Genomic DNA, 25318 nt, shown 5'->3' with positions numbered 1-25318 from the left:
TGAAACCTGCAAACCGAAGGGTTCACTAACTTGATTCTTCATATAGATGTATGCTATCTGGGATTCTTTTCCTGCAGTGCAGTTTCTTATTACTTGATTGTTCCTCTTATACCCTGGCTGTTCTCCTCATCTATTAGGTACAGAAGGAAAGTTGTCTAAGCTAAACACAGAAAATGATATGAACTCTTTGGGAGATGTGGATGCAGATTGCTGCAAAGAGCCTGTGGAGGGAGACTGAGCAAGTAGTCAGGATGACAATGACAGATCATCAAATGTGGTGGGGAAAGCAACAGAAAAAATGCAGTATTTTGAAAGAGATTGGGGCAAAAGGCAAAAAATGACATAACCAAATACCTGGAGAGAGTAATTAGGATGTGAGATGATAAAAGAATGAGGGAGGAAAAGAAGTGTATTTCAAGTAGATTGTGTACTGAGATTATATAAGGCATCTGTGAAAGATTAGGATTGGAGGTCTTGCTGGTAAAGTGATTCAGGAGGTCTAGAGACCTGTTTGGAGAAACAAATTAAAAACTGAGAAGTCTCTAGTGGTCTGATGGGAAGGTGAAGGTGGATAGTCACAGAGATAGTTAGGCACTAAACTGTTGAGCTAGGGCAAAATGGAAGGATGATTGAGAAAGATCGTTTTCCATAATGGATCCTAAATAGCTGGATGCCCATAGCAACAGTGATTATTACTGCTGAGGAACATGCATGGGGAAGGTCAGTAAACGGTATGAATGGTAGCACTGCTTTAGGTTTGGCTGCTTCAATTCATTGTAGACTGTTCACTAGAGGTTCAACTTAGCCAGTAAGTGAGGGATGGGACCTAAGATAATCAGCCGTCTACTCATCTTAGCCCACTAGGAAAATGTATCTGGGTGACATGAACAGGGAGGGAAAGAACAGAAAATGCTGGTTAATCTGAGTAATCATTTTTGTCCAGTCAGCAGCTGCCTTTTCCCCTGAGTGTTTCAGTTCAATCTGATCTGTCTCCCACTGACTTCTGCTGCTCATCTCTACAGTGTTCTCCAGTGACTTTCCTGGTGATACTCCCAGACTACCATTCATCCGCAATGGTGTAAATCTTTTTTATTCTTTTAAGGCTTTTTTTAGCCTTAGCTTTATTCTTGCTTCTTGCTGCTCTCCTACACCTATAAGACTTAGCTCTACACTGTTCTTTTAGTATACCCTGTTCAGTCTTAAAATTAGTCCTACTAAGAATCATTGCAGTGCTCTCCTTCATGCATTATCTCATCTATTTCTAGGAATTCCCTCCTGATACATAGGTCACAGTTATTGTCTTTCCATTCTCAGAATGTAAGGAGCAGCTTTGATTATTCTCTTGGCTTAATGTACTCATCTCATTTTGTATTTGTATGGGATGTATACCAGATTATGTGCTCATGTTCTCTGTATCAGTGAGCTAAAAAAAACCACACCAATAAAACAAACAAAAAAACCCCAATCAAACAAAAAACCCTCAAAACATGAACTCACCAGTCTTCATAGAGCCACTTTCGAGCTTTAATTATAGAAATATTAGTGACTATAACTAGGACAACTTCTTCCTTTTCTGGTAGGTAGAACTGTGCTGCTGCAGTTTCCATTTAGCAAACTCAGTCAACTCAGTTCCGCTCTTCTTGTTACACTGGGAGATTAACAAGCTACCTCTGTCAGTAGATGCCTGTCTGCTGAAGATGCAGAGGAGAACTGTGGAACTGCGTAGTTTCTGACCACTTTGCTGGTAAATGAGAATTTAGAAATATTTTGGAAATCTGGGATGCAGTGTGCAAATGTTTTCCTTCAAACATGGTTATATTCATTTGAAGTTGAATACTTGAAATTTAGAAGGTGTCAGAATTGTAGATTGCCCATACAGTCTTAGTTTCTGTACACACATGCACACTGATCATTCTACTGCTTTACTTACAGTTGTTCCCCACCACCTCTCCTTTTATTCTCTGAGATTTGCGTCTTCCTGGATAGGCGAGATACATCTTATTGTCTGGGCTGTGTAGTGAAAGATCATTTTCAGGATTGTTGAAATGACGGATGGCAAGTGAATGCGCTTCAGGAAGCATTATGATTAAAGCAGCTGATCATTGCTCTTTGGAATGACATTAATTTCTTTCTCCACTAGCAAATTCATTATTGTGGGATACTAGGCAGGCTGAATAGTATGAAACAACCAATTTTAAAGATGGGAGCACCAGAGAATTCTGGTGAAATTGTGTTCTACTGAAAAGCTTGATTATTTGTACTTAGCATCAGTGAGGGCTCTCAGGCTTTGAATATTCAACTTTGGTGAGTTAATGTGTTGGTGGCACTTGCTACATCTTTTTGATGGTACAACACAGTCAGTATGAGCTTTTCTTTCGTTCTTTCCATTTTCCTCCATCTGTTGTACTTTTTTCTTCTCTTTTTCCTGTACAGCCTTGTCTTTTCTAATGACTTTTCAACTGGAAGCTTCGTGGTAATTTCTGTCTATGGTGACATCCATAATAGAGCTTCATGCCGTGGGAACACGGAAGATATAAGATTTTCAGGCACAGCATTTGTAGCTGTATATGTGAGCTGTTCCTGCTGCCAGACACTTAATGACCACCACAAGAAGAGGGAGGGAACTGTTTCAAGAACCACCCACGGTGTCTATATGCCTTTTCTTTAGGAAATATGGATGTAATTAAGACTCTCTTTCAACTGCGCTGAGAAAATATTTCAATGAAAATAATTTTTATATACATGGATTTAATACACACATTGATTATCAACTGTTGAAAAAAACAATGTTGAGTGTTGTCAGAGTAGAAAACATTACACAGTGACATTAAAACACACGTAATTAAAATGTTCTTGGAAAATACCGAATCAATATTACTGTGCATAGTTGTTTTTTGTTTAAATTAAGAAGCTGTTTATTCAAGGCATTTATCATACGTTGAGATTGTCTAAGGTGTAACCTGAGGAATTATTAGCACCAACATATACCTGCCTGTTTCTCCTCAAGCTGTTCCTTTATTCAGTTGTGTATATATTATCCCACTCAATGAATGCTGTACAGTACACACTTCTCTGGGTTGCTGAATACTTTCATCTGTGTCACAGAGCATATAGCAGTTTGTAATCCATTTGTCAAAACACTGGCAAGCAACTATTACCTCACTAATGATGATAAAGTGAGAAGAAAAGCAGTAGTTTGAATTAGAACAAGCACCAAGAAGCCATTGAATTTCTTAAACTTTTGGAATTAATCTTAATCATATCGGTCATATTTACCTGCAGATCAGACGTGGAAGGTCTGTGGTTCTCTAGGTAGTATATAAAGGTACTTACTATTCGTACACTACTATTGCTTACTTCTGAGAATTATTAGCAATCCTTGCTGGATGGCGATCATTTTAACTTTTCATTAAATCTTTTGAGGTGAATCTTTGAGATTTCTGCAACTCAATCACATGAAGCTGCTTGTGTTTAGTTTGCAGCTGTAGTGATCTCTACACTCTATAGAGTTTTTTTTGGTTTTCTGTTTGTTTCTATCTGGTTATTCATACATAAAATGGAGGCAAGCTGTTCGTTTAAGTTTTGGGCTCTGTTAAACTGTTGATGATCTTGATTCCATAGTGGAAGGGTAATGCTACTTCAGATTTTTTTATCAACAGGTATTGACTCAATTTATTTTCATACTGATAGTTCTACAGCCATTTCCTTTCTTTTGCATCACATTCTTTCAAAACTTTTATTATAGACATACTTACTTTGCTGTTATTTGTTGTTCTTTTAATAATCTACTGTATCCTTTGAAATTCCTCAGGGTTGGATCTCAGTGATCTTCAAGGTCCATCCAAATAAAGCCATTCTGTATGATTGTAAGATTCATGTAACTATTTTTGTAGTTTTTCAAACTTTAACTAATTTCCTGGTAGACATTTCAGTGAAGTACTATATTGTTGTCACTTCTGCTTTAATTCCTCCCTGCTTTCCATCCTTTTTTCTTCTGATGTTTGATTATATATACTCCTACTTCAGTTTCCTTGAGTCTCCCTGCAAACTTTTTTGTGCTACTATATGTTAAAACAAGAAATTTACCTAGGAACTGTCTAGACTAGGGACCGTCTCTATCAACATTCATTTGTCAGTTGAAGTTAAAAGTTTTTCAGTTTTTTCAGAGTTGAATGTTGTGGTTACTTAGGGTAGTCCAGAATAATATACTCAATGTCCCCCTTTTATTCCAGTATTTTATATTCCAGAAATTTTATGAAGCTCCTTTCTGGCCACCAGTCAAAGCATCCAAGTTTTACTTCTTGTAGACTGTAACATGTTGCCTTAAATCTAAGCTCCTAACAGATGTCTTTCCTACCTCAACTTGGAAGAGCAGCAGTTCTGGTTCTAGAAAAGCAGCCTTCTTTAAAAACAAACAAAAACACCTTGAGTTACTGTTGTTACAAACAAGATCCAGTGAATTATGGAGCTCTGCAGGCTGGGGTGAACTTTATACTGCTTGTGCTCTCTTAGACTAGTTTGTTACAGTGTGTATGCAATTAAGGTAGAGAAGAGTTTGAAGACCATGTTGCTTATAAGTAGGGCATAAGATCATATGGATGATGTGGCAGAACACGTTACATAAGGGTATTCTAAAATTGCCAACTGGCAAAATTAATTCTGTCTGAAGGGAGATAAAATCATGGCTATTTTTCCTTACCGTCTTACTTTATCACTTTATTGCTGTCTTACTGCAATTAGTTAGATTAAGCTTACAGAGATTAGTTAGATGTTGCTTACAGTGTGGATGTCATTTATGATGGATAAATAGAATTAGCTGTCATCTTTCTGTTGCAGCTGATTTTATGTACGTGATGATAGGGGTTCCTGCTGCCAATTAAGGGACCTTCACTTTCAGAAGTATCAATAGGGAAAAAAGTCAATAATTCCCAGCAATTGGAAAATGTTTAGCTCATGTTTACAGGATTTCCCTGAGAATTATTCCCAAGCATTCAGTTAGGAATGGTGATTCATCTTATTAGAAGAGAATGTACACAGTATGATCCTGTGTTCAGTAGAATGCCTTGAAAATGCAAAGGGTTAAAATGGTAGAAAGTGGGATTAATGTGGGGGGAGGGAAAGACTTCTTTCCTCTTCCACACCAAAAAGTTTAGACATTGTGTGTAATGTTAAGATAAAAAATGGTATAATGCAGAAGGAAACTGCTTTCTTCTATTACTATCATGTCTAAACAATTCTGGATGCAATTTTAGTTTACCAGTGTTGTTGAAGTCCTTGTAAAAGTTGTTTTGATTTTTGTCTCATGCTTCCTTGAAGCCCCAAATGGTAAACATTTGGACATAATGACGCAAACAGTAGGCTATCAATCAATCCCAGTATTCACAGCATTGTTGTTCATTCAGAAAAGCTGTGTGAACTGACCTCTTTCTACAGCAGTGTCATTAGTTCTTACAGAAATAAAATGAGGATCAAAAAGGCTTCCAGAATTTTTCTCTTAAGGCTTGCTGTACTGAATGATATTGTAAAAATTAGTGATCAACTGTTTTCAATTAACTCTCGGCTTTTTTAAATGTATTTTGTATGAGAGGCTATACATTAATTGCTTTTGTTCTCCCTCAGTTTTCCAAGCATTGACTTCCAGGAAATTAGTCAAACAGAAAGTACAATTTCGATTAGATTTGACATGTGGGCTCTTAATTTTGATGCAAGTGACAAGTAATGTAATAGGGGAGTTAAGTATATACAGCATGAGTGCCTTCTGGTTGAAGTGAAATAACCATCAGAACTCAGAAACTAGCTGGACTGTGGGTTTACTCTGGGAGATAGAAAGCAAGGAGAGGAGCGGCTTAGTGTCCAAGTCCTCACTGCTTCCTGTGAACTGACTTGGGAAGTTTTTACTCTGCATCTTTAGCTCATACATCTGACGTTGGCTTTTGCACAATTGGCCTTTGCTTTTCAATTCTTTTGAGGTGATGATGTTGAAATACTTCTCCAGGCCACCTAGATACAGAAGTGTAACGAGCAGTCTTAGGCAGTTTAGTGGTGCACTCTTTTCCCACATGGATATGATCATAATGTAGAAGGCTAAGGGCCTTGTAGTGTGCAGACATGCAAAAAGATGTTTAAAAGCTCAGAATTCGATTACTGTTAATTCATTTTCTCCTCACTACTAGTATAAATTCCAGTTCACTGTCTTTTCGACTGCAAGACTCATTCTGTTAGGTCAGAACTGACATTTAGGCTACTACTTAACCCATTCTGCCTTCCTTGTGCGTTTGACTCAGTGGTGCTCTCCATGTCAGAGGGTGTTCACAAACACTGTCTCCTATTTGACGTGAGTTGTCATTTGTCCACCAGGCCATCTGTTTAGATCATCCTTCTGTAGCTGATTTCCCTCTTCCCCCCAAAGTTCTCATACATATGTAACTCAGTTCCTTATTTTAAGTTGAAGTGGAAAGATTTTTTATCTTTCTGTATTAAGATTACATGCCTTTTGATTTAATAGACCTTTTTGATTAAAAGGGATGTAAGTCCAGAGGCTGGCTTGAGATTACTGAGCTAATAGCTATTAGTCATGACTATGTATAAAGGTACAAATATTCTGATGGTTAGTACCAAGGCAGCTAGACTGTTTATGTGGCTTTTTGTTAACTGTCTTCATTTCTAAACAAGCTCTTTGTTTGCAGAGGACTTCTCTGTCTAAAAAACAATATTCTTGCCCTCAAAAAGAGGAGATCTCAAGCTGGTTGTGGTTTTTCTGCATGGAAGTTCTCAGGAAGCAGCAGAGTCTGTTTTAAGGTTTGCTCCAACTTCACCTCAGTCAACCGTATAAGGATTATCATCTTCCCCTTTCCTAATCTTTTCCATTCAGCAGCATTGCTAATATCACAAGAATAGCATGCGGGTTTTTTTGTTGCTTTTTTTTTTTCTGTGTGACTTAAAAGTGGTTTCTGGGCATGCACTTGCATGCACATTCAAAACAGCTGAATGCAGAAAGAGGTGCAGTAAATAAAGAAATAATCCTGTTTCTCGGACAGGCCTCTGGAAATTTGTTAAGCTTAAGCTAAAATTGTTCTGTCGGCCACCCAATAAGTTTTATTAGTATCAGACTCCAGACTATTCTCTTTAAATTTGTCAGAAAGCCAGTGACTTTATTCAGGCACAACAAAGCGAATAGTTTTTATGTCTGTTATTAACAGTAGTAATATGAAATGGAGAAAGTAAAATTCTCCACAGAACAGGGTAACTTTTTTCAAAATTGAGTTTATTCCGTTTGGAAACTATAAGCCAGCAATTCTAGAATTCTCTTCAGATGAGAATTGTTATTACCATCCCAGTGCTGCATACTTTGTGGGATGTGCTAGAGTTGCACTTCTTGGAAGATTTGAGGTGCCATCCCCAAGTTCCTCATTGAATGCTGTGGATTTGAAAATCTAGGCAGTCAAGAAAAGATTAGGAAACCTACTAGAAATAGGACAAGTTATGTCAGTAATATGCTTTGCATATGTGTTTTAGTAGGAAATCTCTTGGAATCAGAAGCATCTTGACAAAATGTTTTGGTTGTGGTGAATTTCTAGTTTTAAAAAGAATATTTTTTGTGTTTTAGGAGGAGACCTCAGGTTCTTTATGCACTGTATGGATATTTCAGTGTGTTCCCACTGAATTTATCACTTAGACAAAAGATGAGCGAAGAGACAAAAAGGAAGGAAGGAGGAATTAGAGGCGCAGAGAGGTGATGTGGCTTGCACCTGGTCACACTGAGGTCAGTAGCAGAGTTAAGAACTGAGCTTTCTTTGAATTCTGATCAAAATCACTCTCTCACATCTCAAGCACAGTTCATTCAGTATGAGAGACAGAGGCATCAGAAACTTCACAGGAAATAAAAGCACTTTTCTTGTAGCTTCTCATATTTTTGCTCTTGGAAGCATGACCACAGCAGCTACAAAGTATGTAGACTAACATGTTTGCTGTTAGTTAGTTAGTTTAATAGAAGATGTAAAAATGCTCCAAAATACTTTTTTTTTTTTTTCAATATGGAAATCATCCTGATAATCATATCATAGAATCATAAGTTCACTTGCTGCGTAATTTATACTGCCTTTAATACTGTAACAGGTGAAGATGTGACTGGAGACTTTAGTAGATCTCCCAGAGCTTTCAGGAGACGGTAGTAAGTCTTTGTGGACATTTACCGATGTAAATTTCTCAACCAGGATACTACAGTGATAACAGAATTTTGTCCATGCTTTCAGTTATACTAATAAACAAAAGAAGACAAGAACACTTGGTGTTTTCACAGCGTGACTATTAGCAGTTCTGCGGTGTGATTGTGCACTACGCCAGGTAATGATCTACCAGAAAACTTCACTGTTCATGTGTTGATAGTAGAGGGCATATTCTCATGGAGCAGTGTAGATAATAGAATTTTAGAATAGTTTGTTTTGGAAGGGACCTTAAAGACCATCCAGTCCAACCATCCTTCTCTGAGTAGGGCTGTTTCCTGCTAGATCAGGCTGCCCAGGGCCCCATCCATCCTGACCCTGAATGCCTCAAGGGATGGGGTATTCACAACTTCTCTGGGTGGACATTATCTTGTAGTGTCTCACCACCTTCATAGTGATTAATTTATTTATCTAATCTAAATCTACCTTCTTTTAGTTTAAAAGCCTAGTCCTACCATTACATTCCCTGAATCTCTGTTGTAGCTATGGAGATCATTTTGGCTGATCAGGCTCAAGCTGGCTCTTGCCTTGAGGTAAAGAGGTGATGTACTGGTCCATTTAATGAGCTACTTATATATCTTTAGATTATCTTCATGTTCTGTAGTCTTATTGGGTGGGCTAAGTAAAATCATTCCTGTTTTCCTTGGTTCTCCTTTGCAGTCTTTTTATTTCTGCCTTTTTGCATATGTGTGTAACCTGATTTTCACAGGAGATATACATTTTACAGGGCTAGAAAGAAGAGAAGCTGCAAAAGGAGGAAAGATTTTAAACTATGACAGGGGAAGTTTAGGTTAGATATTAGGAGGAAGTTTCTTCACACAGAGGGTGGTGACGCACTGGAACACGCTGCCTAAGGAGGCTGTGGATGCTCCATCCCTGGAAGCATTCAATGGCAGGCTGGATATGGAAAAGTAGTAGCCTTACCAATAATGTAAGATGAAATAAACAACTAATAAATGCTGTATTGTATTTACTCCATTCTATAAGGATTGAGCAGTGCTTGTTAATTGTATTTACTCTCTTCTTGAATGGCTCATCCTAATCGAAGATGTTGGAATCTTCACATTTCATGGGTAAATTGTATTTTTGTTTTAGAGAATATTTGCAAGAAAGGTAAAATTTGTTCTTGTATCAGAGCTGAAGTCTTATACAGTGGCTTAGGACATACAGAGGTGCTGTAGTCATTGAAGATATGAATGTCTGTTGTGCCCCTTGCCCTTTTTCCTTGTTGGGTATTGTCACCACACTTAATATGGCAAAATATAATGAAAAGCTTCACCAAGTCCCATATCTTAATGCAAACAGTTATTCACTGACAGTTTGCTCTCTTTGTGAAGAGGTGAATAGACTGCAAAGGGCTGCCTCTGAGAAACACCCATGATCAGATTGAGGGTTTGTGGATTAAAATTAGGGACCAGACCAATAGAGTACTTCTGGTGATTGAGGTCTGCTTCAGGCTGCCTGATGAGGCCTTTGTGCTTCAGATACAAGTGGCATTGCACTTGCAGAGTCTCATACTGATGGAGGATTCAGTCATTCAGATGTCTTCTGGGATAGCAATGCAGTAGGCAGAAAGCAATTAAAGAAACTCCTAGACCAGCTGTTGGACAGACCAAACAGAAATGAAGTTTTGCTGGACCTGGTGCTTAATAATGCTGAGGAGGTCACTGAAGAGGTTAAGATTGGAGGCAGTTTGTCCTAGGACAGATGCTCTTCAACATCTTTATCAACAACCCAGATCAAGTGCACCCTCATCAGGTATTCTGATGATACCAAGCTGAGTGCTGTAGCTGATAGAATAGAAGGAAGAGATGCTATTCAGATGGATCTGGACAGGCTTGAAACCCATCCACATGAACCTAATGAGGTTCAACAAGGCAGAGCAGAAGGCACTGCACTTGGATTGGGGTGATTCCAGATAAGTATACTGACTGGGAGAAGAACTCATTGAGAGCAGCCCTATGGAGAAGGACTTGGGGATGAAAAACTGGACATAAGCTAGCAGTGTACACTTGTAGCCCAGAAGGTCAACTGTATTGTGGGCTGCATCAGAAGAGGGGTGGCCAGCAGGCCAAGGTTGGTGATTGCCCCCTTCCTATTCTGCCCCATCTGCAGTACTCTGTCCAGGCTTGGAGTCCGGAGCACAAGAAAGATGTGGAGCTTTTGGAGCATGTGTAGGGGAGGACTGTAAAGAGGGCTGAAGCACCTCTCTTATGAAGAAAGGTTGAAGGGTTTGGGCTTGTTTAGCTTGGAGAAGAGAAAGTTACAAGGAAGCCTTACTGTGGACTTCCAGTATTTGAGTAGAGCTTGTAAACAGGAGGGAAATCAAACTTTTATGTGGCCTGATAGTCATAGGACAAGGGAGAATAGCTTTAAACTAAAAGAGCAGAGATTTAGGTTAGATATTAATTGGGAATTTTGTACTCGGAGATGAGGTCCTGGCACAGGTTGCCCAGTGAAGCTGTGGGTGCCCCATCCCTGAAGGTATTCAAGGCCAGGCTGGATGGGACCATGGGCAGCCTGATGTAGTAGCTGGCAACTGTGTCTGGCAGGCAGATTAGAAGGGACCTTAAAGATCATCCATTCAATTCTGTTATTCTATGAATTAAAGCAAAGAAGCCACATGTGAATCAGATCCACAAATAGATCTCATTCTGCTACTCCTGATATTAGGAATCAGTATCCTTCAATGGAAGGCTGGTTGCAGAGCCAGCTCTCTAAATGCACAAACTAGTACAACAAAATAAGCTGTAACACATTTTTGAACTGCGTTCCTACATTGTTTTATCCACATGGCTTAATATGATATTAATTTAACAAATTCTTGTTTACAAATATTACGTGGATGTGTTAAAATTTTCATGGATCCACTGTTCTGCTTTAAAGTGAAAAAATACTTCCTGAACTCCAAAGAAGTCAAAATTGGTCTAAAAAGATAATGCGATAATGTATGAGTTGTTGAAGCAAACTCTTCAGGTCTTTCGATATGGAAAAATTAAAAACAACTTCTGAGGAAAATTAATATGTAATCTTACCTTTGAGCAGATAGCTATTTTGTGACTTTATTAAATAAGTTACTGTTCTGTTTAAAAAGCCCTTCAGGTATTTCATCACTCCTTCATCTACTCTTTCCTAGTTTTCTCAAGAGTAAATTCTTTAATTGTGTTGTGGTAGAGATTTCTAAATGCTTGAATCTACAGACTGCTTAAAAGAACTTACAGTATGTGTACAGAAAAAGAAATTTTATGTGTGCAAACCACATTGTCTACTCATTAGAGAATTTATTTTTCAATGAGTAAGGGCCTGGAAGAAGCTAATGTAAGTATTTTAGCAAGAGTTTGTATTTCTCTGATAAACAGCACTCCCCTTCTGTTTGTGATCACAGGATGAAAGCTTTCTAAGCTTGTATATGTACATTTTTACTGCTACATCATGTAGTGTGCTCTTAAGATTGAGATCTCTTTCCCCAGGAAGCATTTCTGTCTAAGATTAATTGCCCTTTTAAAATCGGTGTTTGATGTATTCCTTTGGCTATATCCTGACTCACTTTAACCCTCTTTGACCTGACCCCACTGACTATTACCGCCATGGCTGAAGGAGAAATACTTCAGCTTGATGTATGCAGTACAGATTTGAGCCTGTGGTTTTTCACATCAGTGGATTCAATTAGCTGGGTTTTTACTAATCAGCTTAGCAGAGGATGGAGAGTTTGTTAGACGTGGAACAACATGGCCTGTTCTTATGGGTTAATTGAGTAGCTCATCCACGTTTTCATGTTTACGCTGCTTGTGAAATTTACTTTGTTAACCTTCATAGTAATATTGCTGTAAGCAGCATTTTAAAAAAGGCAAAACTGGTTCATCTTCCTCCCATTAAACAGAGGAAGTTGCAAACAGAGAATAGCAACCATTAAACCTTTGATCTGCATGTATGTCCTATCACTTTTCAGGCAAATGTTTTAAAATTATGATTATGTCAGAAAATCCATACGTGAGTTTGATTTATTAAACCGAGCAGATAAACTAAAAATATCATCGTGACTTTATGAAAACAAGTAAAGTTGCTGATGCTTTCTCAATTGGGTGTTGCAGCAATAGCAGTCCTTTGCTTTGTCTTGCTAGTAGTTCATCATTTGAGTAGCTGAAAAGTTAATTATAATAAGAGGGCGATGGCTACAATCAAATAATATTTGCAGGCATTATGTGAATTATAGTAACTTGAAAATGAAGTAAACTAGAGGTTGAAAGTTCAAGAATGCCATTAAAAAACTTTAAAAGTGCATACATGTACATATGCGTAGGAAATATAAGATTGTATAAATAATTCGATAGATGCTTGGAAGAACCATAACTGTTGAAAACAATGACTTTTTAAAAGTCTTTATGAACAGTTAGCAACAAGAATTCTTACAGCAAATTAACTTGGTTTATACTAATCTTTATCAAATGCTTCAATTTTTCAAGAACCATCTTGGCTACATTTAGCTCCCTGTCTGTACACAACTAAGCCTTACTTTCTGAAGGTCACCTGTAGGAAGTTTAGAGAGAAGGGAAACCTTAATTAATTACGTGCACGGTGCACGTAAGGGTTAACTCGTAAGTCAATATTCTGCCATTTGAAAAGTTACTCAACTCCTAACCCAAGCTTTCCTATTCCTTGTGTGTATAAATATCTTGTTTGCTTGCTCATTATATGGACAGTAGCTCAATATGCATAGAACTTCATGTATGCACAGCCAAATTTAAGTGCTTTGCAAAAAAAAATCTTTCAATTGTGAATTTGAGTATATTATAAAGTGACACAGATTCATTACTAGGTCAGGGTTTAGACTAAGGCATGGATATTAGGAAGGGATTTGTTCTTAGGAAGAAGAAATATATAAGAATATTTGCTGGTAGGTTGTTTATAACTTTGTCCCCCACATTCTTAGATGTTTGAGAAGTATCTTGGACGCAGGATTCTAAAACTCCTTAAATACAAAAATTTTCATGGTTGAAGAAAAGCACTTTTGGTCTGTCATAAATTATCTTGGGATTACCTGCAGCAGCTTTGCTAAGAGCTTCTAATAAATACACAAGAATAAATTTAAAAAAAAAGAAAAAAAAAGGCTTTTCATGCAACCTGGATTTACTGGTGTTTGAAGCTAAATGCTCTCTAGGAACTTTTTCAGTGAGATAGAAAAATGTTTTCTAGTTTGTTTACCTGCTGCCTAGCTGCCTTGAGATTTGAAGCACATCCCAAATCAGCTCTGAAGCTAATTAAACTTTTGTAAGCAGTCACATTGGCCACACTGTTGTGTTTCAGAAATGCAGCTATTCTAATGTGAGGATTTACTTGCGGTAGAGGATGACAGGAAATAGAGAGGAAAAATTGCATGAAGAAAGTAACAAATAGGAATAATGACAAATGCTTTATTTTATTTATTTATTTTTTCCCACGGTGTTTAATGATGCTTAATGTAGATGGCAATGTTGTATATTCACCTACTTTCAGTTTGTAGGTAGTGAAGTCTACGACTACTGGAATATCATCCAGAGAATCTAATCATACTAAGAATAGTGGCAAGGTAACAGTTTCCTCTCCTTTAATGTAATAAATATTCCAGCCACAAGAAGATCCTGAGGAGTTAATCCACATGGCCTGGATCAAAAGTGCATAGAGTAATACAACACTATTTCAAGCATAGCTCCAAATCAGTGAATGTGGACTTCACAGCGGTATCACAGTGGAGGAATAATGAAGATATTTTGTACAGTTTTGCTTTTATAGTTGAGTACTTTGCTAGAACAGAATTCACTACAGTTGACACAGATCTTGTTCTACTGGAGCCTTTTGGACCAAGAAGCAGCAGTTCTTAGGAGGGGCTCTGGTAGAATGCCATCAAGGCACTAAGAGTGAAATTAAGCCAGATGATGTAAATAACAATATAATCCAGGGTGGAGAGAGATTGATATTTTGAACTGTTCATTTTGGAGCATAATAATATTTTTTGTAAAAAAAATAAAGATTATCTGCATGGGGTTGTTTGACAAACTGATTAAAATTTAATGTTCCTTTAAAAAAAATAAATTAATATATATTTTTAAAATATTTGTGTATTTATAAAGTGTTGGATTTAATTTATCTTTGGTTTTCTTTCTGGCAAGGAGTGTGCCATGGTTAAAAGTAGTGTGTGATATTTATTTAGATATCAAAAGTATTCAGAGCCTTGAACATATTTGGGAGAGCTATGACCATCAGTCTGAGCAATTGAACTTGTGCTACTGCCAGTGGTTAAAATGAGAGATGTATTGCTGCCTGTTAAAAATGTCTGCCTGATGGTTAAGTTATACTCATGTTGAGCAATTAAATCTGAACAGAAATTCTTCCCCAAATTGCTCTTTTATTTGGAACAGTGTTTGTTTCAGATGCAGAGAAATTTTGAGTGGAAAAAACAAACAAACAACCTGGTTCTGACCAGTGTATTCAACATATATTTCTGTATATGAATTCTTCACCTCAGTCAGCATCAGTGTCTTTCCCCAGTGCTGGCAGGATTTGCAGTAAGGAATGACAAGTCATTGCTGTGCCATCGTGTCACACATCAGCCTCTGAAGCTTTGAGGTCAGCCAGAACCTTTTGTTGTGGCTAGGCTATTTTAGAGTCAGCTTCTCGGATTTTATATTTTCTCATTATTGCTCAGAGTATAGTGAACAGCTTATCTTGCCAGTTGTGATCCAATATATCACCCGTGTTTCTCTTCAAACTGCTCATTACTCCAAATTAGGGGAGTGGAAGGAAATAGCAATTTTGTTAGCTTACGTGTGATTAAAGGAAGGTGGAAAATATGTTAAGATTGCTGTGGGAATGAGTTAACTTCTGGCAGTGGCGATAGTACTGTAGTACTAGCAAGGTTAGTCCTTTTTGCAGTGAAGTTGAATCGACAGAAGTAAGCAAAGCTTTTGACCTGTGGTTGAAGTACACTGTTGTGAAGCTTCTGAAAACCTGTACTAAGATTTTGTTCCTGTTTAAACCGTTTTTAAACTAATAGTATCCTCCTTGATATAGGATGTGTGCTTCCTTTGGACTTGGAAGTAATAGCTGCTTAAGTACTTTGTATCCCTAAAGACACTTTTAAAGTTCACTCTGAGCACATTAGGAAGTGCATGAGATCGGTTGGTCTTGAAATGAGACCAAGCTCATTGTAAAACTGTGCAGGTATTGAGTACCTGGGAGTACTCAACTGAGTAGGTGGGATTTGTTCCAAATGCTTTTGTATTGGAGACGTTTATATTGAGGTCGCTGCTGCTGCTGTGAAATCTGAACTTCTCACTGCATTTCTGTACCTCATTTCTGTTGCAAACACACCTGTCAGAAATGGATTGCAGAAATGTTCCAGAGCCATTGGAGTTTATAAATGGTAAAACTGAAATGTTTTAACATATCTTATTTAAAAATACTTAAAAGAATGGAAAGCATAAATATTTGATTTTTACATGGGTTGATTTCATTCTTCAGCTAAGTTTGCTGACAAAGCAAAGAAATGCATATAATTCTGCTGTAAATGAAAGAAAGATGCGGTGTCTGACTAAACTAAATATTACAAAAGTAGTGTTAAAATGTTAATAAATACAAATGAGGTGTTTTATTTGTGTGGGTTTTTTGTTGTTTGTTTTGTTTTTTGGAAGTTTACAAATATTCTATGAGCAGGTGAAACTTTGTAGCACATGCAGTAAAAGTAATTGCTTTGCTGTAAATGGTGTCTATTTGTTGTCAGTTTAGGCTGTAGACTTTGGGATTGTTTTCTATTTTGAACAGGCTGTTCTTGAAGAGCTAAATGCTGTTCATCAGTTTCTGTGCTAGCAGCTGAAAGATTAATGTATCAAATTGAACTATTACAGACAATATTGCAGTTTTGAGGTTTTATTTTTGTGGGTTTTTTTAAGACTTACAAGTGCAGACCTATTTACAAGTACAGAAAGTAAAGTACATTCATCGGGTGCTTGTTTATGTCCTACAACTGGTGCACAAGTCATTGGACCACGAGACTTGTCTTTTCTCTGCGTATTGCAAAGTAATCAACCTGTCCTGCCTGCAGATGGGAGGGTAACTCCAACCACTATCCAGTTCTTTCTTAACACCTGTGGTTACAGGTTAGAACATAGAAGCTTTGAATTTATTTGCTTGCTATTCAGTGTAGACTTCTGTAAAAGACTTGTATGCAATTCATTGCTCTTAACCAAAACCAAACCATTAGTTCTCAGGGAAATCTTAACCTTTGCTTGCCAGAGGCTTGTTTTAAAAACAGTCAACAATATCTGTCAGTGATGAATTTGGTAGTAGCAGCAACATGTGAAGCACAGTACTGAGCGTTACTTATCTGTAAATAATTTCCTAAGGGATCCTGAAGAGACAGATTAAAGTCTGCCCCATAAAGATGTCAGGGTGTCTTTTCAGATTCTGAGATGTCCGAGGCACCATCTGTGAGCACACATGGTCGAGGAGTGTTTTGGCTGCTTTGAGGTACCTGCGCCTAAAGAGCTGTTCGGCTGCCTGGTGATGCGAAGAGCAGGAGGGATGGAAAGGAAAGCAGCTACAGAAAAGTCACACAAGAGGGAAATCTCTGCTTCCTGTTATACCGTGTGTTATAACCTGTTGTCAGGAGTACCATTAGTGATATCTAATCCAGAACCTGTGATGTGTTCTGAAGATAAGCAAGCAAGTTTTTATGGCCCATTTCACATTTGAAAATGCTGGGAACTACTTCTTTTACATTGTTCATAAGGTTGATAGTGCATGACATTTTCCTTGTTTATTCTTAGTCCCTACAATTTTTAGTATCGCTGTCTAATATGTTCCTGTGACCATTTGTCGTGCTAGAAGCACATGATTTGATTTCCTAGTTAGGAGCACAAGGTACTGTTTTCCCTTTTGGGGGTTTTAAAGGCAATTTAGTTAAGTAGTGAGTCCCTGAATAATAAAGGGTTCTGTATTGTCCATTTTAATGGATGCTGGCCGGTTCTGGGACTTACTATGCATGGGACTTACATACAGAGGATTCTAAGTACGCTGGGGAAATCCTTACTCAATCCGAAAAGTCTTGCAATGTCTGTCAGTGAAAGGATTTAAGCCAGCCACGTTGCCCTGATCTGTGAGTGCTAAGAGGCAGCAAGTCTGAATGGGGGCATTTTAAGCCATGATGGGTTTTAAGTGGTTCATCACAGTGATGTAATTTGGGTAGGTGAAAGGGAGTTTCTAGCTGAAGGTTGCTGAGCATTGTGGTGCAAATATGGGTGAAAAGTGGCTGAAATATGCCACTTTGCCAGGAATAGTTCCTCCTCACCATTCTCCTTGTAGACACTTGAATCCATCTGAAAAGCAGTTGGTTTTCTTCATCTCATTTAATTCTTCTCTGAATAGAGATGATCCAGTAGTATTTAAATTGCATCACGAGTATGGATAACTATCTGAATTGATGCTGAATAAGCTAATTCTCTTGCTCTGATTTTGAGCATTTTAGTTAGCAAGCAGTAATTTATATGTCTAAAGGAAATAGAAGAACTAATCATGAATTACCGTGACATTGCACATCTTTCTAACTTCCTTGAAGATTATGTATTTTCTCTTCTTTGTTCTTTGTTCTCTTTTGAGATGCAGCAACCACCACCATCTCATTTCCTTCCATCAGATGCCTAAGTGCAAGAGAGTCCTATAGCAGTGCTTTCTTTGGCTGGATCAAGGTGGGCTCCTGATCAGGAGTACTGAGATAGAAATCTGTTTCTTTCCTTTCAATCTGAGCTATTTCTCTCTGTACTTTTTCTGTAGTGTTGGAAAACTGACTAGACATGGTATGCTTTCAGGTGCATGCTTCAGAGCATCTAAGCAATCTGAAACATCCCAAGAATGTGTTGGTACACAACAGGTAGTCATAGTTGCGTGCCTTCTAGAGATGGAACTTCATGACGTTTTACCAACAAACTTTACTTGCTACTAGCAACTTTCAGGGGCTTATAGTGGTTTTTTAATTCATGAATTTTCACAGGGAAACCAAAGGAAAAATCACTTAATTCTTCATTAGCCATTCTGATAGCAGGTGGCTTAATTTGTCTTGAGGTTTTTGTGTTTGTTTTTTTTTTTTTGTAAATGCTAATACAGTATTTATCACTTGTACACCAGTTCCATCATACTGTAAATGCTCTGATGTAAATAGTTGGTGTGCACACACGTTGTAAAATTTTCTATGAAATGTTTATTGCCCTGCCTTCATTTTTCTGATATTTTCACTTCTTCTTCTTCCTTAATTTGCAACAAAGTAAAAGAAACCATCTGTATGTCATATGATACCTAGCATGTAACCCAACTTTATCTTGACTTAAAAGGAGAAGTCAGTGGGGTGACTAGAAAATTTTAACATTGCTTTTGAGAAAATTCCGGGGGTTTTACTGCGTTACTCTATATTGTAAAATGGGTGCTGACAGTTATGATCTTTCCAGGTCTGGACCTCATGCAACACAGATGAGCAAAGTTATTAGCTCTAATTTTTATAGACGTAGTCCAGTGACATGGCATTAATCTTCTACATAATTGAGCAGTTTAAGTCTTGTGTCACTCATTTAAATATATGTTTAGAAACTTGTACTCTTTTACAGAGGCATTCCAACAATCTCTTTATACTTCATGCAACAGAATATGGAGTGGGGAAGCAGAGAACAATACTTGGTGTGTCAGATCTGCAGTTCCTAAACGTTTACAAACAGCAACGGAAAGAAAAGCATTATGCAAATCTGTTACAGATATAAACTAGGTAGATGAAGCTTTCAGAAGCAGCTAGCAAATCATCCAGAACCCAGAGCAGAGTGGTAATGTGGGTGCTAATTAGATAGGCAGCTCTTGAGAAAATGAGTATTTTTCAGCAAAGTTTTTAATAAGTCTGCAGTTTTCAGCTTTTGTTACATAGAGGAGCCTCTTATGAGAGAGGCTCTGTATGTTTTCAGAATGGGGAAGTTACTCAAAACATGAAAGTTGAAGAAAATGTGGGTAAATGCAACTTAAGTGAGAGTTTATGGTCTGTAGTAATGAAACGAAGGGAAAATGCTGAAGTGAAAACAAGGGATTTTGTGGAAGGAGGCTACAGTAAATACGGATTTAGTAGATAAGATCTCTTTAGTCAAGCCTCCAGGGGAGCAAGTCTTAAGGAGAAGTGATGCTTTGTCAGAGATAATACTAAGGCACAAGTAGTACTAGTGCAGAAATGTAGACTCTAGTTGCAGCATAGATTCTTCATTGACCCCTGACGCTTTCTCAGTTTTCTGAGAAACAGAGTAAAAGATTTGTATGAGAAAGGGGCTAAGCTGGGGAGGGAAGAGGAAATGGGGACACGCAGATAAATTGTATTTCATTTTAAAGCAAAAGGCATTAAGTTAATTAAGTAATACACACACGCATGCATCCAAAAATACTATTATATAAAAAAGAAGTCAAGGAAAGCATTTATAAGATTTTCCTACAGTCTTTAGAAGGTGATGTTCAAATCCTGAAATTTCTAATCCATTTTAGTGCAGGATTTTGCTAAAAACAGCTGCGCATAAGGAGCTAGCACAATCTGGACTTAGACTAAACTGTCCATGAACATTGACGTGTGTAATAGCCAATGTGTGTTTGTCACGAGCAGAGTGGTTTCAAACTAATCTTTTGTTTTCTCTTACTCTTTCCTTTAACATGTAAAATTTCTGGCATTAGATTACAGTGCATTCTTCAAAGCTGTAAGGAAGCCAGTGGCTTTTTTGGTGAAATTTTAGAGGTACTAAATTGAGCAGATAATGTCCAGGTGGAGAGTGATTGTGAATGATTCACTGATGAAAAAGGAAGAAAGAATTGAAGACTGTCCTGACAAGAACTGAAGAAGTCCTGGCCAGACTCTTAATGTTTCTATCACTCAGCCCATTAATAAAAGCATTCTTTCTAAATTTACAGATGAAAGAGATGTACGAATGACTACAAGTTATATTTAAGGACAGGGTTAGAATCAGAAAGAAGAGGGAAGTGTATAATGTTTTGTTGTTTTTTTTAAGGAAAGAATATGCATGGTAATACATTTGAATTATTGTGTGAGTTTTATTGTGTGATGTGATCAAACTTTGTGGCAACGCATCTCTTTTATTGTCATATAACAAGAAATTCTGTGACCTGAGTTTAAAGTTGAACACTTGTTGAAGTGTTTTCCTGAGCTTTGAAGGCGTTTTCCCCTGTATGCAGTGACAAAATTGCTGTAAAATAAGTCTGCAGACTGATACTGTATTTTCTGCCATCTCTCTGACAATTAACTAATATTGTGAAACACAGACATCTGTCATCAATGTTATGGCCGATTCATAGAATACCACAGGTTGACTTCAGTTCGAAAGTGTTAAACATATATTTTACTTGATATCGAAAATATGGGATGTTCTCAGCTTCTCAGCATGAAAACTTGATTACTGGGAACTTTTTCTTGAGGAGTTTGTGCACTTGATGAGTAGCATTTCAACCCTGTAAATACCTGTTCTGGTTGGAAATACCAGAAATTTATTTTACATGATCTGCTGTTTTCTGACTTGTCTGCCACAAAACCAGAAACCAGCAACTGTTCATACTTAATCAAGTGTAATAACGTGTATGCTATGCCATCTATGGAATCCAGCTTTCATCAAAAAACTTTACAGAACGCAATACCATACATAGTTAACTAATGTATGATGCTTTATTTTAGACATACGTAATTGTCAGCTTCTGCAGTAGGAATTGTTTGTAGTATAAAGCTAACAGCGTATTCAGGAGCGATTGTTACTAAAATAACGTTGCGTGTGCTGGAATAGATTCCAAGTTAAAATACAGAATTTTTCAGGCATCTTTCAGAGCATTTAGGCTACTGAACAGATTTTATCTGTCTTATAAAGTAGGAGTTATGCTGTAAATGGGGGAGCTGCATGAAAGAGCCAGTAATGGTACTTCTGATATTCCACTCTCTCTCATGCAGCTCTTGGGTAGCACAGTGGTTTGGTCTGTTCTGTTGATGGCAAGGGGATAAAATGCCAGTTAGAAAAGACACTGATATTTCTGCGCACTGAATTTGGATTTCACTGTGGTAGGTCCATGTGAGAAAGCCAGAGCATAATATAAAACCAGCAGAAGGTCACTGCTTGCTATTTTTTTTTTCTTCCTCTAACCATTATTTGGAGCATATTTTAAATACACTTCTCATATCATGACTCTGAAATAAATTTTCATTTTCAGGTTTTTTTTAGTTCATTTTGTGACAGTTATGTCGGTTGCTCTAGCTGGTTCCCATCATTTGAATCAAAGGATCAAAGTCTTTGCATCCTCCGGGACAAGTATAAATAAAAAGAATTGAAATATTCTTAGAATATATTCTTGCTGTACTGGGAATCATTTACAAACATAGCTTTTCCGAGAGATGAAACTAAGTGAGAAAAAGCTGGTGCCAACTCGGCCTTCTCAGTAACTCAGTAATATTGCTAGATTCTCAAGTAAATTATTCTTAGCAAAACAAAATTACTTCAGGAACATTACATATGTTATGAGTTGCTTTTGTGGGGTTTGGGGTTTTTTTGCACATACTCTTTACTTTTTCAGCAGAAAGCATATTAAGTATTAAGAACACGTCATCTGTAGTTTTTGGGAAGCCTTATATCTTAAGCATACTCACAAACCATATTCATATGGCCTATATCTGGGAGGGATAGGTGTACCTTAACTGTGTTGACGCCAAGATGTGATTTCTGTAAGGGGAAAGAAAAGAAAAAACAAAACTTGCAACTAATGGAGAAGAATGGTGCTTGGATTAAGTTTCATTTTAAACCGATTTTTAATTGGAATTATTTTACCTTAGTTTCTTTCTTAGATGATGCTAGTCTCAGCTTTCTCCATAGCAGTACTTCCTGCTTTTCATTCTGTTAAAGGCTGAACTCTGTAACACCACTTAAGTCTACTGTAAATTAAGTATAAGTAAATGTTTAATCCTACTGTGAACTTTGAATGATGTACTTAGTGGTTCCTCTTTTTCTTTGAATTAGATGGAGAGAAGACGACTCAAGTGATGATTCATGGAATTGAGCCAATGCTGGAAACACCACTACAGTGGCTAAGCGAACATATGAGCTATCCAGATAATTTTCTTCACATTAGTATCATTCCCCGACCTACTGATTGAAACTTGGCTATATTGGTATGAGGATCATTCTCCAGGTGGAATTCTAGGGGCATGTTAAACACTTGCTTGTATCGGTCTTGAGACAGGCAGCCTGACCAGAAACAACAAAAAATGAAACAAAACAAGAAGTCCTCACTGCTGCAAGCCAAACAGGAAGAGAGATCCTATCATCAGATAAGGGCAATTGGGCTGATCTTATTTTGCATCACTGCTGCTTTTCTTCACCGCTGTAATTAAACTTCAGTTGCGTTATGAAAGAATTTACAGGACCTCTGCAAGTCTGCTGTTTTCTTGTAAAAGGTAATGAAGCTGAAACTGTCAGCTGAAGAGCAAATGGAAATATGCCACTCGATTGTATTTCTGATTAACACATAGGCAGGGCTATTTCCTAAAGTGGTAATGCTTCAATTTTGAGAGTGGAAACATTGGTTTAATTTTCTAGAAAAGTTAGGCACCAACAGATGTAGTTACCAATAGCTTTTTGTAAAAGATCCAATTACTGTAAACCCATCTTTCCTTAATGAGAATGTCGTGTTTACAGTATGTGTATCAGTATGCAAATGTATGATCTTTTAACTTTGATAACAAACAGCCAGAGATCTTGAAAGCAAACCCATCGAGCATGTTTTGCCATTTAAAAACATGCACAACTTGATAATATACAAATACTTTGGATTTGTGTGCTGTCACTGAGTACTCCGGTATGTGTGTTATTCCAGCCGGTTTCCATAGACCAGCGATGTTGTAGGATAATTTGTCTCAGGATTTCACGTGACATTTCTTTGTGTTGGTTTATTTTTATTTTTATTTTTATTTTTTTTCTCTGAGAATTTTTTCTTTAATTTGCTCAGAAAGTTTGGGGAAAAAAAAAAAAAACAAAACAACAGAAAAGTAAACGAATGCTGCAAACAACAAATGTTGTATCCTGCTGTTTATTCCCATGGACAAGAAAACAGTCACACTGGAGGATGACCAGCAGATTTTATTGCTTTGTAATAGTTGTGATTTTTTGAAAACTGAGGCTTTTCCAAGCTAATACTTCCTTGCTTCTGAGTTTACTTTTCCACTGTGATCCTCGGGCAATCTGTCTGAAAGATTATCATCTCATTGCACGGAACTTTCCTTATTTTGGCAAGTCTCTTCTTAGGTTATTGGGGTGCTTTGCTTCTGAATGTCCTTACCATGACAGCTGCTGCTGGGAACCTGACGCTCCTTACGTTACGTTGAATTCATCCAAGTGTGTGCCATATTGCTTTGTCTGCAGTCTGGTTGTGTGTGGCACAACACTATGTTTATAGTAGACATATTATCAAGTATGTCAGATATTATCAGATATATATTAAATTAAAAAAGAAAAGCATGACATTTTTTTCTATCAAAAAGAACGTAGCTGTTGAAGTTACTACTCAAAGTTATGGCTTGCAAATGTCCCGATAGCTCCCACTGCTGTTCCTGTTCTGCTTGTTTCTGTTCTTTTTGGTAGAATGTTTACCTGTAGCTGAAAAGGAACAAAATGGAAATCAATCAAACAAACAAAAACTCTTTTAAAAGCTGGGTGTGGGGGAGGGATCTCCTGGGATGAGGGTCGAATTGAGACTAGAAATGCCCAAAGGGCAGAAAAATGTCAAAGGAACAGATTAGATGGTGTTTTAAATGTAAATAAGGAAACGTTATGAAGGAAAAAAGTAATAGGGATATAAACATGTGCTGTGTTCTGCAGGACATGACAGAGCTCTACAGAGTGACGAAACATGCGGGTGTGTGTTAATGCAGAATTGAAATATACTGTTCTTACAGTGGGATGGCCTGGTTGAATTGCTCTAACTTCCACTTCTGTTTGGAATTTCTGTTGCAGGGCTGGATTGGCATTTGTAAACTTTCTTAGGCGGACACATTTAAGTATTCTGGAGAACTTCAAAGTCCTGCCAGTGGATAAAGCAAATATTTTGTAGTTTTCATATTTTAAAAAAGTATTTTGTAGGGATAATTTTTCCATTGATCAGGATAGCGTTATAAGAGGCCGTACATTATAAAAACCTACAGAGGTTATTTCTGTTATTTGCTAGAAAATCCTACTTTTAAGGCCTAGCATGAAACAAGTGGCTTGGCTTTAAAACATAGTCTTTCCTATTAAACTAATTAAATTTCATTTTAAAATAAAAAAAACAAATGAAAAAGCTTGGGTCTGTCTTCATTTCCAGCTAAATAAGGGTGACAAAAATGATTTATCAGCGTTTGAGAAGCAGGAGCTGCTTAAAGAGCTGGTCAGGTGATGCACCTGAGCAAGGGGACCACATCACAGCAATGGAGTCGCTGCTTTCCCTGATTCTAATCACATTTTACAGTTTGTGCTGCTTAGCGTGTGAGGAACAGGAGGAGCGCAGTGAGTTTATTGCTTTTCTTCAATTTGAAATGCCACCAAACTCCAGAACAAAACCAATAGTCAATCTAAATTGATCAGAATTTAAAGCAGTGCTCCCTAAACTTACTTCAGTGCCAATGAAAAGCGAAAGGTACACAAACATGTTTCTCTGCGTTTAGAGCTCAGTTGCACCCAGTGCCAACGTTATAGCACGGTTTAGAAAGCAGTGAGACACAGAGCTTGTTGTTCGCTGCATTTCACGTTTGGCAATGTCTGCCTTGGTCTTTGAATGTTTGCTAAAGAAAGAGAGAATTTTCCAATGCTTTCTTTGATCTTTGATACCGCTGGCCATCACTCAGCGCGCTGTCGATTAGCACACAAGGCGATGCCTTTTCATTAAGAGCTAGAAATCGCTTGTTTTGATTTTAAAATTATTTTCCATGAATTCTTTTGGTTGAAAAAAAAAAAAAAAAGAAAGCAGAAATTATGTTCAGGTTGGGGGGGAAAGAAAAAGGACGTTGTGACTACTGGGAAGAATGTGAAATA

The 25318-nt window shown here is 37.5% G+C and overlaps 1 protein-coding gene across 2 annotated transcripts in view; it reads left to right on the top strand.

Moving 5' to 3' along the window:
* The window catches only part of ATG5 (autophagy related 5), a 69799-nt gene extending 45236 nt beyond the window's left edge, over nucleotides 1-24563 (top strand). For both annotated transcript variants that reach the window (XM_072331748.1, XM_072331747.1), the window contains exon 8: nucleotides 22274-24563. In XM_072331748.1, coding sequence (XP_072187849.1) covers nucleotides 22274-22410 — 137 coding nt within the window. In that variant the 3' untranslated portion in view covers nucleotides 22411-24563. The remainder of the gene's footprint in view (nucleotides 1-22273) is intronic.
* Nucleotides 24564-25318: the final 755 nt, after the last annotated feature.

Source organism: Excalfactoria chinensis, chromosome 3 (genome assembly GCF_039878825.1).
Source record: "Excalfactoria chinensis isolate bCotChi1 chromosome 3, bCotChi1.hap2, whole genome shotgun sequence".
Taxonomy (NCBI): Eukaryota; Metazoa; Chordata; class Aves; order Galliformes; family Phasianidae; genus Excalfactoria; species Excalfactoria chinensis.
The sequence above is the reverse complement of the archived record's forward strand: the minus strand, read 5'-3'. Positions and strand labels throughout refer to the sequence as shown.